This window comes from Pavona decussata, unplaced genomic scaffold (assembly GCF_977016875.1).
Source record: "Pavona decussata unplaced genomic scaffold, jaPavDecu1.1 SCAFFOLD_102, whole genome shotgun sequence".
NCBI classification, from domain to species: domain Eukaryota; kingdom Metazoa; phylum Cnidaria; class Anthozoa; order Scleractinia; family Agariciidae; genus Pavona; species Pavona decussata.
Genome location: NW_028145517.1, coordinates 5,371,045 through 5,386,979, shown reverse-complemented (window position 1 = coordinate 5,386,979; position 15,935 = coordinate 5,371,045). Strand labels below are relative to the sequence as shown.

Sequence of the window (15,935 nt, the reverse complement as noted above, 5' to 3'; positions counted from 1 at the left end):
ATAATCTCTCTCCAATTTTGTTTTCATCACGTCCACCGATTACAAGCATTCTCAGTCCGCTCATCGATGTACCCTTGAACTTATCCACGAGCCAGTCACGTGAACACAACAAAATTCATTTTTTTTCTCTCAACTTTTGTCATCTAGCAACGTCAAATGACGTAAGTTTCCACGTTATTATGGATTGTCGGCAATCTTCCTCCATAGTCTGTTTTATCAAAAATCAACGTGTGACCGTACAAAGTACATCATTAGTGTTCCGCGCACCCTTCTTGGTCCTTCATAGTTGTAAAATCCACGCGCTTGTCACAAGTACACGCCACATTTCTTCCAGGTTTGTTGATCAAAAGTGGAGTAAATTTGATTATGTTTTACGCAGGATTTGTAATGTAAACCCGGTAGTTCATATCCCAAATTTTGCCTTTTGTGTGTAAATGAAAAAACGAATCCGAAAGCTACAAGATTCGAGGAATACGATACTTGGTCCAAAACAAAATTAGAAACAAATCCAACTCACCTTAGATAACAGTTATTAGTTTTTATTTACCCTGCAGTCGAATTTTAATATTTTATATCATTTCTACTATAATCATGGAGTACTATTACAGAATACACCTCCACACTTTACCAGAGATCGTTAGACAACTATGTACATGAATATTTACAGAAAGACATGGTTCTAAAAAAATAATACCAAAAATAAACAAATAGCATTACAGGGAATATTCATTTCTAGTAGTAGGGGCTAAACACTTTTGAAACAAAAACGTTTTAAAATCATATACGATTTACTTACGAAGTTATCTGGCAAACATGTCCTCTATTCTCGGGCAATCTAAACAAGGAAATTACACTGGGATGAAACTTTTTTGTTCCATTCAATAATCTTGGCTTACTTATCTACATGTACTTAAGGACGATGTCTACCATTGTTATTGCGCATCTCGAGATACTCAGGTTTCCTATGGGTGGTGCCTACTAATAAAGAGATAGTTTTGCGCGGTTTAAAACTATGCGGAGAAAGCAGAACTTAGCAAGTGCTCTTGGTATCCAAAAGAAAATTGGGGGTAACCATGCACTTTTCAGAGATAATTAATCTTCAATTAGAAAAAAACGCCATACATCGCTTTGTATTTTACTGTTTTTAGAATAATTGTTGCTTAATTATCTCTAAAAAATGCGTGGTAACCCCAATTTTCTTTTTGGATTTCAATAGCCCTTGCTAAGATCTACTCTCCCCACATAGTCACAAACCAAACAAAAATACTTCTTTATTAGTGGGCACCGTCCTCAATTTTAACCATACACTTCCCCACTTTAAACCCTTTAACCCTAAGTTAATGCAGCCATGTATGTGTAAAGCTGTAGATGTGGCCATCCATACGAAATACCTCACTACATAGTATTAGATACTTTTCGTGATTCGTTAAACTGAAACAGATTTTCTCGCTTTTTACAGAGTTCGAACTCGTTTGTGCTTTTAAAGATCCATGACTTTCCATGACCTTTTCAAGTTTTCCATGACAAAGCGTTCGCATTGTTCACAGTGTCAAAATGCGCAGTGTTTATTTCTGCTGAGTGAAAATCTGTTTCTTGGTTCCTTTTTTTTTCAATTGTTCATCTCCTTTCTTTTTTATTCCCTAAAAGAATGCTTTCTTAGTGACTTTTTTCCCATAAACATCCTTTTGAATGATTTTCCATGACCCACAATTACAATCCTTGACTTTCCAGGCCTGGAAATTACGTGACTTTTCAGGTTTTCCATGACCGGTACGAACCCTGTTTTTAGAAGGCTACCTTAGAAAATTAAAGCAAGTTTATACATTTTTAACGTTTCATTTACACTGTTTGTCTTTTTTTTCTTCTTCTTCTTTTTTTTCCAGTAGGGCAAAGTGTCACTCAGGGACATCGGTAACATGAACTTGTTCTTTCCTAACAAGTTCCGTGTCGCACAGTTCACACTTGGTCTTCCCAGGTTCGTTCACCAAGGTACACATGGGGCAGACATTACGCCCTTCCTGAGCTTCTGATTCCCGAAGTGCATCACATCCCAGGCACACAAGGACTTGCGGCCCATTCACCATGGTACAATGTTTGCACTGCCATGGGAAGCCCTCCTCCTTTTTGGGCTTCTTTGTCCCCATCCTTGCACCTCTGACCTTGGGTGCCCTGGCCCCCCGGTTTCTTAGGTTTGAAACAAAACTGTGCCCAACTGGATTCCTTCTGCAAGAGAGAGACAATGGTGCGCAGGATGGACAATAGGTGCGGCGACAGTGCTGACACTTAAGGGAGGCAGCTACTTCAGGGTTCGGACAGTTGACCGCAGCGCACTTGTCCCTCAACTTAGATGTCAGCACCTGGCTGTCCAAACTGAAGCCATCAGTGTTCACAACTGTCTCTCCAAGGAAGGATAGGGAGGTAGTCAAGCTGTGTGGTTTCCGTCCAGGGGGAGGGAAGGTGCTGCTCAAGGAAAGAGTTTCTCCTTGATCTGGTGGTGACAGTAAAATTCGCTCCTCAGTTGCTGGTGGCAGACTCACCTCATCAGCAATGGCATCTGAAAAGGGAATTATTGAAGCAGTTATTACTGTTATGTATCCAGCATCACATGTATTTTGTGTTCGTTGATGTGGTCCCATCTTGCTCTGAGATTTTCTCTCAGGGTTCAATTCAAGGTAGTTTTCCTTCCTCCAGTGTATGAAGGTACTTCCCATATAAAGCCTACACTGGGATGTGTCACCCAATACGGTGTGGCTTTTCAATCTAAATTCCTAAATGAATGTGCAGTTCCAGAAAATACCCATACTCCCCCATGGTAAGTTTTTTTGTTTTGCACCCTCCCTTCCCCCAGGAAATTCCAGTTTAGCTTCATAAACTGCTTCTAAAATTTTGACTTTTAAGACCCCTCCCCCTAGGAATTTCAGATGATCTTTCTCGGTGTGGATATGGATTTTTTTCTGGAACTGCACGATGGGTTTTCAGGGATTTCATCAACAGCCAGCCATCAGGCAAATTGACTGCCTTGTAACACAACTTTGGCTGGCTGCTTTTAAGATCTCAACCAATGTTTTCAACAAAAAAACATATCCAAGTTAACTATACTGCATAGGCGCAATAACCTCTTGACCAACTGCGCAAAATCTTAATGAAACCCTGGGTTTTTGACTTGACACTGTCACAGACAAGAGTGTAGACAGGATCAGGGTTTGGACATTACTGAATGAATCTAAACAAGATGTGCTTGTATCAAAGAATTTCTTAGTTTCTGATGTTATGCCTCAGGGTGTGGCAAAACATCAGAAATCAACCAGAACCGTGCTTGTACCATCTATTAACCCCCTCTGCACCATAAGCCAACCGCACAACTTACGCAGCAACAACAACTTCGCTCTGCCCCAGTGTAGAACAGAAAGATTTAAAAGGACCTTTTTCCCAGCTATGTTGTATCAACTCTCACTTTTTGGTTAAGCAACAAGTAGTTTCCATTTCTCATAAACGTTAATTTTGATAATATTGAATTTTTTTTGTAAATAAATTAGATTAAATTGTTATTCCCTTCCAAAGAATTGTAATCCCATTCCCTCACCAGTAGTTTTGAAATCAGAAACTGTGAATTGTTCCAAACGATTTGTAAACGCATTGTAATTCACCTCTGAGTGCCAGCGTGTGATTTTAATAAAACCACTATTATTATTAGTTTCCTCCTTTTAAATCCAAGTATACACTGGTACAATGTTCAGTGGCAGAACCAAAACTTTATGTTAGGTGGGGTCTGTGCTAGCTAGAATTAAGGACAGTGCCTCCTAAAGGCGCAGTTACATTAGGCCCTGCCCTAGACCTGCCACTGGTTTTTATTTGAATCCATACCTCCTGATCTAGTGGGAGAAGTAGCAGTTCCTCCTGGAGCTGATCCATCTGTCAAAGAAATTACATCACCTGTGTAAAGAAAGAGGTGTTGTTTACAGTTAGTTAAGTCTCTACAGTTTTGAGCAAGATGTTTTCAACATACAGAGACATGAATTAAAATTATAAATATAACACTTTCAAAGGACATTTTGGGGGGCTTATTTTCAGGGAAGGGGTTATTATCAGATGGAATTTTGTCTAATAATTTGTTGAGTTAGACAATAGAAACAGCTTGGAATACCAAGCTAACAGCTACTAGTGCATGGGCTTATACCCAGAGGGGTCATCAGGAGAATTTTACCCTGGGAGCTCATTATTGGAAGGATTTTAGGATCTGGGGTTTGGGGGACTTACATTAAATATATTCCCCACCTCCTCCCCCTCCCCCCCCCCCCCCCAAAAAAAAAAAAATCTTAGGAGAGGGAGGGGCTTATATTATCAGATTTAACTGTACTGTTTAAGCGACCTTTGTAGTTTCTTCCAGTTTCAAACTTGTCTGTTCTTGGGATGGAGGTTTAAGGTTAATTGTACATGATTTGACTCACCCCCGGGGCTAAGGAGGCGAAGTCTGTCTATTTCTTTCTGCAGCTCTTCCAGTAAGCTAGTTTGTGCTTCCTCACCAGTTCTTGTCTCCTGTAATTCCTGGGGTCTCTGTGGGGCGGGCAATGACACAGCCCCTCCCACCGCTCCCTCAAGTTCAACTTCATTCTCATCCTCATCAGCATCATCATTTTCTGTGTCGTCTGAATGATCCAATGGACCATCTGAAGAACAAAAAAGAACATGATTCAGTGGGTCTATTAACCTTTTAACCCCTAATAATAAAAACAAATTATCCTATCTTTTCCCCATACTTTTCTTATAAATGTACTAGGAAGAAGTTCTTAAAATGTCAAGAAAATTCACCTTGGGCGATCATGGCCCAGTTGCTCGAAGCATGGTTAGCGCTAACCCAGGTTAAACACCATGACAACCTATAGGTTTTAATACCTCTTAACCAATGGTTAGCGCTAACCATGCTTCGAGCAACTGGGCCCATATCGTTAATTCCCATGACCTCAGGGGTTGAATTACTGTTGGGGCTTACAGGGTTAATGAAGTTAAAAGAAATTTTGAAACCATGTTAACCAACAGCACTCCTGTGGCGAGAGTGCAGTTTATCTAATCCAAGATTGGGAATCATTTTTTTCCCTCTGGGAAACTTAACCAAAGTCCATAGGATTCACAGAGTAAAAATTAAACAAGAAACCCTGGATGACCATTTTATATTTAACTTACCAATTTCCTCCGCAGGAGATTCTGAAGCACTGCTGTCAGACTGAGAGCTGTCTGTATCATGCACGTGTAACTCCAGAGAGGGACTGTTGTCCCATACATGTGATGTCGTCAAGCCAGTGTGAACAATCTCCTCCAGACCTTGCAATAAACTCTCAAACAGTGGATGATCATTGTTTCCCTGGGGACCTTCCGTCTGTGTACCTACATCACTGGTTTCTTTTCTTGCCAATGCTCTTAATAGTTCATGTTTGTTGATTCCTGCTAAAGGCTCCTCTGCAAACAACACAACACAGCATCAGGAGGTGAATGATTAATTCAAATAATCACGTTTGATGGCTTAGCCACTGAGCTATGGGGAAAATTGTGGCAACTAACAATGTTCATAAAAAATAAATCACTTAATTTAAGTGTAAATGTATTTAGAGCAGAGCACTAATTGAGGACACCATACAGATCAAATTGGAATTTGGAAATGTTGGTTTTCGAGGAGAGGGGAAAACAGGAGTACCCGGAGAAAAACTTCTCAGAGCAAGGACGAGAACTAACAACAAACTCAACCCACACATGATGCCGAGTCCGGGAATCAAACCCAGGCCACATTGGTGGAAGAGGTGCCTTGCTCTCTTCCCCAAACTGATAAAGAAAGAAAGATGGAATTTTTGTAAGCTTGGTCATAAAATAAGAAAGATTGTTACATGGACTTTAGAAAAAATCTGAGTTCTTAGCAGGAGTCAAACTCCTCACCCTCCATATGCTAGTCAGACCACTTATAATAATTATTACCAAAGTACAGCCAACACATCTGCATGTAAACCAACCTTTTTGGCCTGGTTTTAGCAGCCGTATTTCACCAATTGTGTTTTCCAAAGTGTAAGCAATGTCATACTCAAAGTAGTATGTGAGGTTGTCTGTTTCTGCTGGCTCCAGCTCGCATTTTCCCATCAAAGCTGACACTTCATCAACAAGTCTGCTAATTTTGGCCTTTTCTTCAACCAATGCGCTATCGTTGTTCTGACAATTCTGTATCAAGGAATAGGCTTCTTCACACTTGTTTACAATATCTGTCATGGCGCTAAACAGGGAAGAAATAAAACAACACATATTGTGTACAGGTATCAAGGATTATAAAGTAGATATTTTAGCAAGACAGAGCTGAGAAGCCACACATTGATGAAATAACCTGTGTATCACTATTGTATGTCTTGTAAATGTCACGAGCACCTTAACACATGAATACAATGTACATGTGGAAATAAAGCAGGGGTGTAGCTAAGAAAAACCTCAGCAGGCTCATCATTAAATCCAGCTGCCTCTTTTGGACAGCACACCCTTAAATTTAGCATCAAATATTTGCATTCTGTTGAATTTCAGCTGGTGATAAGATCTCTTTCAGATTGTGAAATTTACTGGTAGGCAGGTCTTAGCAACATCGCTGAATATTGAGGACCAACATTTCCTACAGACTGACTTGAACCTGATGTACATGAGCCCAATAGAAATCAACCCTTTGTCTCAGGAGATTAATAATGGTAATTGAACTGAGAGGAGTGTAATTTGGTCTGAAATCATACGCGTGATTTCAAAATCAAACGAGCGCGCAGCACGAGTTTGATTTGAAATCACAAGTATGATTTCAGACCAAAATTGCACGTCACAAAGTTCAATTACCACTTTATTACACCTATTTTGAAATCATAGAGTATCATTGTCAATACTAAATTAATATTCTATTTTTGTTACTTCATTTCCATTTTGATGGGCTAAAGAAAGGATGCGATTTACAGGAAAAAAATGGTGCAATTTGGGAATAAATCGCACTGTTGAGAGCCAATCAGATTGCAAGTATCACCAGTAATTTCAAAATGCGTGTAATAAAGCTATATATCGGTTTTGGCCTGAAAATGGGTATAGATTTTAAACACTTTGGTCAGAAGTCTGAACATAGGTGTGAATTTTATTGGATGCGAGAGTTAGTTTCTAAAGAAACTGCAGTGCTCCACTGGTCGGGATTTGAATTGAATTTTGGCTTACTTATCAACTTTGTTGATAAACCAAACATTCATATGGATTTTATTGGTCATGTTAGAACAGGCATTGATTTGAGAGGCTGGGTCTGAGAATATGTATGGAAAAATTACATGTTTCAGTCTGAGGTCTGATATAGCATCAGGGTTTGGAGGACCATGCCATACAGTCCCAACAAAAATGCTGTGGGTTAATACCCCCTATAATACATGTAATATGAATTTTCAGTGTGTTTTTCTACCATTTCAACTGGTAATAAATAATTGTGACAATTAATAATAGAGTTTAGGGGATAATTTACTACAAAATTTTACTTCCAAAAGTAAGGGTAGAGAAAAGTGTGGCATAATGGAGAGAAGGTGCTTGAGTGGTATTCATAACTGTACCTCTCTTGAGCATCCAGCAGCTCCAGTTTCTTTTTGGTTTTGTCATCAACCTCACACTTTAGGACAACCTCTCGTCGTCTCATGCATGCATTCAAAACTCCCATGTGCTTCACAACTCTGTTTCGTACATACTGCTGTGTGTTCACTATTGAGTCCTTGGTGTCAATAACTTTCTTCCTTGATTTCTTGATCAAGTCGTAATTGTCGCCTAATGTTTTAGACCACAAGCGAAGCTCCTCACGCGTTGTTGTGGCAATGTCTGTAGCCAGTTTGCAGTCGTGTCCTGCATGTTTACCATAAACCTGAACAGTGCAAAGAACACTCATCAAGACTTCAACTTGAGTAGCTCTTCAAAATTCCAAATGTGTCTGATTCTCGTAAATAGTAGTACTTTAGTAGTTTACAAATTTAACAAAAAAAACCTCGTTTATGATACAGGTACTTGGAGTAGTTGCATTCTGCCTTTCTTTTTCACTCATTGTGAGAATTTCTAGATAATTAGAAAGCATCTTATATATGTTTGTTTGATTGACTGTTAAATGAAGCAGTTCAGGTGTCAAGGTACCCCAAATAGATGTTTTGCAAAAACCGTGACAATTGAAAGCCTATTGAAAGATTGCAAAATTGTGTAAATGTAAAGAAAAAAGATTTATCAACATAATTATAGAGATTATAGCTGGTGTTTTCCAAAAGTACATCATTCACAAAATCCAACTCTGCTATGATGGGAGAAATAAGAAACAGGATTTTTTTTTTTGTTTTCTTCATGCAATTAAACATCAGTGCAGTACTCACACATTTCTGGTGTCACTGAATAACAAAATCTTATTTTCATGTTGTTCACAATATTAGCACCACATTTTTTGAGAATGTTCTAGACTGGGCGTGGTTAAATCAGCTGAGCTGGCTTAGTTTATTAAGATCTCAGCACATCTGTTTTTAAAGAAGAACATCACTCCAAAAATGCACCAGACTTTTGACAGGATTTACTACGTTTGATGTAATAAGAACACACTCCTAATACAGATTAATTGGCGTCGAGATTTGTATGGGACAATGAATGAATGGATCTTGGGACGCGAATCTGGCATCCCCCACAGATTTTGCAGGGGCAGATGACATCATCACCAACTTGGCAAAGGAGAGAGAGCCTGGGATCGGGATCATCGAACGCACTCCCTAATCTTTAATTATTAATAGTATAAATCATGCAATGACAAAAATGTCAACCTCCAAAAAGCTTTGAGGCAAATTTCTAGGCTTGAGTCCTGTGACCTTGGAACCAGATTGATTCACCTCATGTGAAGCCAAACTAAAACAAATCTCCCTCAACCAAGTCAGGCCAGTGAGCTCCTACCCATAGACCAGGTGGGTTACTTGGGTATAAACGTGACGGTGGGGGTACGACGTAGCCTAATATTTTGCACCCAAAAAAATACATGGACCTTATAATGGCACCCAAAAAAATACAAGACTGGACATTTTAGACCCAAAAAAATACATAAAAAAATACGCGCAGATTTTTCAGACCCAAAAAAATACACAGTTAAATCTTCACCCCCAAAAAATAGGTCAGACCCCCCCATCACGTTTATACCTGAGTAACCCACCTGGGACCCATAGCTCATTAAATTAATGAAATGTGGCTTGGTTTAATGTTTACTTATAGGTAAATAAAATTAATAGTGCCTTGTGACACAGTTTATCAGAATAAAAGTCTTAGAATCAATGTCATTTTATGCATATTTCTTACTCAATTTTTATAATCAATGACCACCAAAACTATGAATTACCTGACAGTAGATGCAAATAAGACAATTATCGGTATAACAATAGACTTTCAGAGCTTCATCATGTTCTGGGCACAGGTACTTGTTCTTTTCTTTCTCTTTATGGATGCCATCAGTCTGACCTTCTTCTTTTCCCTCAAGAATTTCAAGCACTCCAAAGTTTTTCGGGAGATTTCGGACACTTTCAAAAGTCCTCGGGAATAGTGTTGTTTCTGTTTTGCAAGTCGGACAGCAGATTGTGCCAGGATTACGAGCCTGAAATGCTAGTTTGTTCAGACATCCTTCAAAACAAATGCCAAAATACTGTTGGTTTCTTGACATCACTATTTTTACAGATTCTTTTTGTATATTGCACTGACTGTAAATGACCATATACCCAGGACACACTTAAAAAAAAAAAAAAGGCAATGACAGTGCCGCAACTTACCTTTATCCACATTCTTAGCTTTATTGCATTCTATTTGTGACATTTCATTTTTGTTTTCTGGTTACGTGTATTTTTTTTAAGGTTTCAACCGCAATTGCATCAACTGCCTCATAGTCTGTAGTAAACCTTTTATTTGACAGTAGTGAGCTTACGCAACAGGACGGCTGAGGGAAGGGGACGGTGAAATATCGTTATGTGACCAACATGATATCTTAATACCTTCACATTTTTAGGCGATTCTCGACTAAAACTGGTGTTCTCTTATCTGTGACAACGTGAAAACCACGAGCAGTAGGATCTTACAATCAAGAGTCATGAAAACTTGGCCGTCACATTGGTCACACAAGCACAATTTGCCATCCCACCATATCAGCCGTCCTGTTACATAAACTCGCTAGTACTGCAATGAGGTAGCCTTATTCTATTTCATATATTTCTTTATATATATATTCTATTCTATATTTTCTTATTCTATATTCCATATCCCCCTCCCGAGATATAAAACATCAGACAAATGCTACCAAACTTCATACCCTAGACACCCCACCCCCTCCACCCAACACAACACTTATTAATTATAATAAACACTTGGACTAAGGTACTAAGCCCAGGGTATGTATATCAGAGAAAAAGACTTGAATAGGAACATATGAAAGTTAACGCTGTGAAAAAAGCATCCACTAATGTTGTTTCAGTTTTGCTGGATCGTTCAAAGCAGAGGACTGCAAAGCTTAAGCTGAGGAGAGGGGTCATTTTTACATTTTTTTTTTTTTATTTTAGCCATTTTCCTGGAAACAAAAAAACAACTGTTCAACTCAAAAAACAGCGCCCATGCAGTTTATTTCACTTAAAGCACAACGATGAACGGTCTAACAAAAAGCGACACTTGTCAAAGGCTGACATGTTTTTGAGCACAAAAGAAAATCCAAACTTACAACGTATAAACGGTGTCGAATTTTTACGCGCGATAATCTTAAGTAAACTGAGCTTATATCCCCCAGCCCGTATTACTAAAAATTCTTTGCATTTTCTAATTTTCTGATTTCAGATGCAAAAATGGAAAACCTGTTTTAAATGTTTGAGGCATAAGCAAAAAGAGACACCATAATACAGAGATATAGCAGTATTTGAAGTATTTACCTGTGCAGTATGTGTGGCCACAGATGAGATTTCTCGGAACAAACTGAACTTCGTCAGATTTGAAGTTGTTGTAGCACACAGAGCAACTTAGACCTCGAGCTTCGGCCATTGAAAAGTCGTTTAAAACAGCCAGAATTCGACATCAAGTGACCAAAATGGCTCCTAATTTAGCGTTTGGAGTCATAATTGCGGAGAAAAGACACAAACTTAAGATAAACAATCACCAGACAGTTGAAGTTTTTCGTGGAAAGCTTCACGCTCCGCTTGCAAGGAATTTTTGTAAATTTAGTTTATGTGCCTGCACACTTACGGTCAGAGGCTTTTTCAAAAGTTGTGTACACTACAGTTACCATATATGATGTATCTTCCAAGAGACCAAGATGGCGGATTAAGGAAGCAGAAAAGTATGTTTCACTGTTAGAGACATGTCGTTAGCTGTTGACGAAGAAAATATCGAAAGTGAAACACCCGAAAAGCCTTGTAGTGGGCTAAGGAAGGAGTTGAAAGAATGTATTTTAGCAAGTGATTGCGTAAAAAAGGTAGGCTTGTGCCTCACACGTTTAAATAGCTACAACCACTGTGTATGCGCTTGCAAATAGACCAATATGCTCAGTGCATCAATTATTTTAAACAGGCACAATTTTACCTGTAGTAAATGCCTAGTATGTATCAATACTGAGTGAATCTACTGCAGTGATACTTGGTAATTTTCCTTTGCGCGCTGGAATTTCATTGTTATTTGACTCTGATACCCAGGAAAAGAGGGAGGGGGGGGGGGGGGGGGGACTAGGACTGTTGGGCACTCAGGTTTATTACTGACGGGCAAGTTTGAAGACCAAGTTTGGGGTTTGATGTGAGCAATTGGGAAGTTTATGGAGAATTGAAATTTTTTTGGGTGGAAAGAAAGTCAATAGGTGTTCATCACTCCAAGTCTTTTCCATTTAATTTGTATGTCCATTGAAGACGCTGGGACAAAGTTATTATTTATGTACAGTTTGTTGTTCGGGACATGAGAAGTCATCCTTTTGTTGAATTCATTCTACTATTTCATAAACAAATCCAAGCTGTTCGGTCTTTTTCAATTACCTTGGTACTTGTTTGACAAAAAGTACATGTTGTGATAGATTAATAATTATTATTGATTATTATTTTTTACATAGCATGGATTGACACCCAGAAATTGTTTGGATGCAGATGCACAAGGTGTTGATCAAGAATGTAGAAAACTCCAGTATGCTTTCTTTGAGTGCAAAAGATCATTGGTAAGATGTAACTGCTTATAGCATGAATTACACCAATAACAAATAGATCATAATTTTTGTGGAAAAATCATGGTAAAAATACCAGTTAGTTAGTGTTGGTAGTACTATGTATTTACTGTAAGTAGATTGTAACCAGGCCCACAAAAGGAGATTGTGGTAGACTATTTAAAAATACTCAGACTATGAGTTTCTTTATGTATGGTCCATTAGGCTCCCCTCCCCCCCCCCCCCCCCACCCTTCACTCTTATATTAATATGGGAACTCCCTCCCTTCCCTGGATTGTTAACAGCAGCAGTCTGATTAGCTTCCTGTTGAATAATTTCTTACATTGCATTCCTCCAGATTTAGTTGTGGCATATTGCATCACCTAAGGAAAATTCTTTGTTTTATTTTTTGGCAGCTGGATTTTCGAACACGTTTCAGGGGAAGAAAAGGATATTGATGAAAGAAATTACAAGAGCAACATGCCGTCAAGTAAAAAAGCAGAACATTATTTTAATGCTTTGATTCTGAGAAGTAGACTGGCCAGCATGTACATAATCTGCATGTGGCTATCAACATCAGATTGCGCTGTGTGTCTTGCAACTGTACTTCATCATCTTTTTTTCTCCTTGAAGAAGACATTTAGAGCAATGTGCGAACTTTCTGTAATTAAACAAAGCTAAAGAAACATTAAGTTTTAAGTTTGCAGATAAAGATTTTAGTTTTCTTCATAGAAAAAGACTGATTGTGAAAGAATACATTGTCCGGCTCAAACACCGAGCTGGAATGAACTAGAATAAGCTGAAAGAATTGAATTAAAATAATATTGAAACACTATAGTCTTTCTTTTGCCTGGAACAGGCCATTCTTTTTATTTTTCTGTGGACAGTGGGTTCTTCTGGTTCTGTACCTCAGCAAGTTGGGCTTGGTGGTCTGGCTTTCAGAATTTTATGATGCATTCTCAAACTCATTAATAATTCATGCAGTCAAAAGCCAATAAATGACCTCCATTTCGGTCAGGTGGATGAATCTTGATACCCCAATGAAACACCAGATGAAACACCACCAGGTTTTCATCTGAGATGAAACATGTTTTTCATCTGAGATCAAACATTTGCATTTTAATGAGATTAATTTCTTATTGTTTCATTTGAGAAGACATGTCAAAAACTCGGGCTTCGTGCTTTATCACGGGTTCCAAATACTTCGAAACAGATGAAAGCACTCGGCCTGCGGCCTCGTGCTTTCATCTGTTTCTCAGTATTTGGAACCCGTGATAAAGCACTCGCCCTCGTTTTTGACATATTACGTAAAGGATTTTTTTTTGTATGTGACATTTAAGTTGGTTTACTATTATATAACTTGTAATAATTGCAGTGTTCACTGCTGTTACATTTAATAGCTCATTTGAGAGTTTTGATTTTTGGAAACATGTTTAAAGTAAAGTACTTTAATATTATAAATTCAACTTTGTGCTTTTGCAATTTAGAACTGAAGATGACAGAGGTTACTGTCCAAACATGTTTTCAAAAATCAAACCTGTTGTCATTTTTCTTAAACTTTCTGGCTGCCTACTGCTATCCAGACCTTTTGGCAGTTCATTCAAGAGTTGCAATCGCAAATATCAGTTGGAATTCGTAATAGCAGATAAATGCCACAGATTTTGTAGGTGAACTCAGTGAATCATTACTCTTGTTGCTTCGTGTTCCCGAGTTCACTGGGAAAGCACGCGTTTTATTATGACACGAAAGAAAGTTAAGTAAATATGATGAAAGTATCTAATTGTCCTTTAACGGCCAAAGAGCAAGCGGAGTTTGAATAGCCAATCAGGGCTCGCGAAGAAGACTCTCCACTTGTTTGCTATATATGTAATAACAATCCATATTCGACCCGATTCCACTGTCCAGAAAATAGGCAGGCAGAATAGATCACTTTCTTTGGTGATCCTTCGCAATTCTTGGCGATCATATGGAAACACGGCTCTTTGGGATCATTGCGACCAATGGAACAATTTCTGCCATCCTGCAACATGGAAACCCGGCTTAAGGACGGTGCTTACTTTTTTTACCACGCATAACTGCGCATCTCGAGATATTCGGGTTCCTATGGGTGGTGCCTACTAATACAGGGATATGTTTTCGCGGTTTAATACTATGCGGAGAAACCAGAACTTAGTAAGTGCTCTTGGTATTCAAAAAGAAAACAAGATGCCCCTCTAATGGCATTACACGGAATGCTTAATGTAGCCCCAATTATTCCCCATTGTATGTTTCGCAAATATTTAAAAAATATCCTCCCTTGGCCATTGAAATAATTGTCTGAATGGTTTTATTCAGATATATTGCGTGATACTTATCGTTGTGTTACTAGGAATCATACCAGAAATAACTATGCAATAACGTCATGACCCCGCTGAACTGGTCTGGCCTCCTCTAGCTCTAATCCTTCGCGTTGATCATTCGATCTGTTTTTTAAAGCGGATTTTCTTTGCTGTGAACTCTCCCAATTTCCGCCGTTTCAACTGTCGAGTACTACCTAGAAGTTATTATTTCGATTTACTGCTTGAAAAAGGTTGGTTTTCTCTCTGAAAACGGCAGATCCGGAGTCTTAAATTCAGACATGTGGCCGCCATTGAACGAAAACAACTTTTCCAAATGATGATTTGCTTTGACGTCACACAAGTAGAGATGAGTGGGTCCCCTCCCTCGTGATATACGCGCAGATAATGGAGTTTGATTGGGCCGCTTTTGTTCAAGACAATCAAAACAATAGATCCCTTCTGGGAGAGGGAAGAATTTAATCTAGTTTTAATGAATAAATCAAATGATGATTTGACGTCACACAGAAGTCCCCTCTCTCGTGATATGTGCCTGAAAAATAGATTTTGATTGGGCCGCTTCTGTTGAAGACAATCAGAACAATATAGCCTTACTAGGGGAGGACAGAGTTTAATGCATAAATTAATGTGCACATTTATGACACCGATGAAGAAAAAAAAGATACCCGACCGAAACCTAGACACGTCATGCCCTGCGGGCATTCCGCGTAATTAGGGGGTAACTATGAATTTTTGAAAGATAATAAAGCGTCAATATGAAAAAAAGAAACGCCATACATTGCTTTGTATTTTACTGCTTTTCTGAATCATCGTTGCTTAATTATCTCTGGAAAATGCGTGGTTACCCCCAATTTTCTTTTTGGATTCCAATAACCCTTGATAAAAACTGCTTTTCCCGCATAGTCGTAAACCTGGCGCGCAAAAACGCCTCTGTATTAGTAGGCACTGTCCTTAAACGTCGATTCGGAAGGTCGCAGACACGTTCTTGACGATAAAGCTCGGTCAGCGACAAATAAAATCAATACAGGCAATTCGGAAAGTCAAACAAACTTTACAAAGAATTTAAACTTACGCATGCTTTTCATTGCTATATCCTAAGACATCTTTATAAGCGCTGACAGTACACCGGAATGCGCAAGGTTTATTCGGCGCGCAGAGCAGGAGATTCGCTAGTAGAGTATTTTTGGAACGGAATTTTCGCGGGCGAAAATTGATAGAGGCAATCTAACAGTAGATTAGCGCATGGATCAGAGCTCCGTGATCGATCTTTACCGGCTCAAATATAAACATGACTGATGAATCAGAGAATTGTCTCTGTAGTGTATGTTAAAATGCTAAATGAAGTGAACCCATGGGGAGACCGCGGGGAGCAAAGAGAAATTATTTTACCTCGGCAGGAATCA

General features: G+C 38.8%; 2 protein-coding genes across 3 annotated transcripts; one reads left to right on the top strand and one right to left on the bottom strand.

The window, feature by feature from the left end:
• Nucleotides 1-1,756: 1,756 nt before the first annotated feature.
• LOC146471833 (uncharacterized) lies at nt 1,757-11,217 on the bottom strand. 2 transcript variants are annotated; one of them, XM_085120399.1, is made up of 8 exons: nt 10,950-11,217; nt 9,386-9,663; nt 7,593-7,894; nt 6,000-6,253; nt 5,182-5,454; nt 4,449-4,667; nt 3,865-3,933; nt 1,757-2,554 (listed from the first exon to the last, which is right to left on the bottom strand). In XM_085120399.1, exons 1-8 carry the CDS (start codon nt 11,056-11,058, stop codon nt 1,896-1,898), a joined length of 2,163 nt encoding a protein of 720 aa, XP_084976525.1. In that variant the 5' UTR covers nt 11,059-11,217; the 3' UTR covers nt 1,757-1,895. The 2 variants fall into 2 exon arrangements, with proteins under 2 accessions (XP_084976525.1, XP_084976526.1); XM_085120400.1 differs by having other exon boundaries at nt 4,524-4,667.
• An 87-nt stretch (nt 11,218-11,304) lies between these two features.
• LOC146471832 (cytochrome c oxidase assembly factor 5-like) lies at nt 11,305-13,031 on the top strand. Its single transcript, XM_085120401.1, has 3 exons — nt 11,305-11,488; nt 12,110-12,211; nt 12,613-13,031. The coding sequence occupies exons 1-3, from the start codon at nt 11,375-11,377 to the stop codon at nt 12,652-12,654; spliced, it is 258 nt and encodes an 85-aa protein (XP_084976527.1). The 5' UTR covers nt 11,305-11,374; the 3' UTR covers nt 12,655-13,031.
• Nucleotides 13,032-15,935: the final 2,904 nt, after the last annotated feature.

Excerpts from the sequence above, each read along its gene's own strand:
- LOC146471833 (XM_085120399.1), bottom strand. The coding sequence starts at position 11,058 with ATGGCCGAAGCTCGAGGTCTAAGTTGCTCTGTGTGCTACAACAACTTC. Across the intron at positions 5,455-5,999 it reads GCTAAAACCAGGCCAAAAAG|AGGAGCCTTTAGCAGGAATC; the intron begins GTTGGTTTACAT and ends TGTTGTTTGCAG. Across the intron at positions 3,934-4,448 it reads TCGCCTCCTTAGCCCCGGGG|GTGATGTAATTTCTTTGACA; the intron begins GTGAGTCAAATC and ends TTCTTTACACAG.
- LOC146471832 (XM_085120401.1), top strand. The coding sequence starts at position 11,375 with ATGTCGTTAGCTGTTGACGAAGAAAATATCGAAAGTGAAACACCCGAA. Across the intron at positions 11,489-12,109 it reads CAAGTGATTGCGTAAAAAAG|CATGGATTGACACCCAGAAA; the intron begins GTAGGCTTGTGC and ends TTTTTTACATAG. Across the intron at positions 12,212-12,612 it reads TTGAGTGCAAAAGATCATTG|CTGGATTTTCGAACACGTTT; the intron begins GTAAGATGTAAC and ends ATTTTTTGGCAG.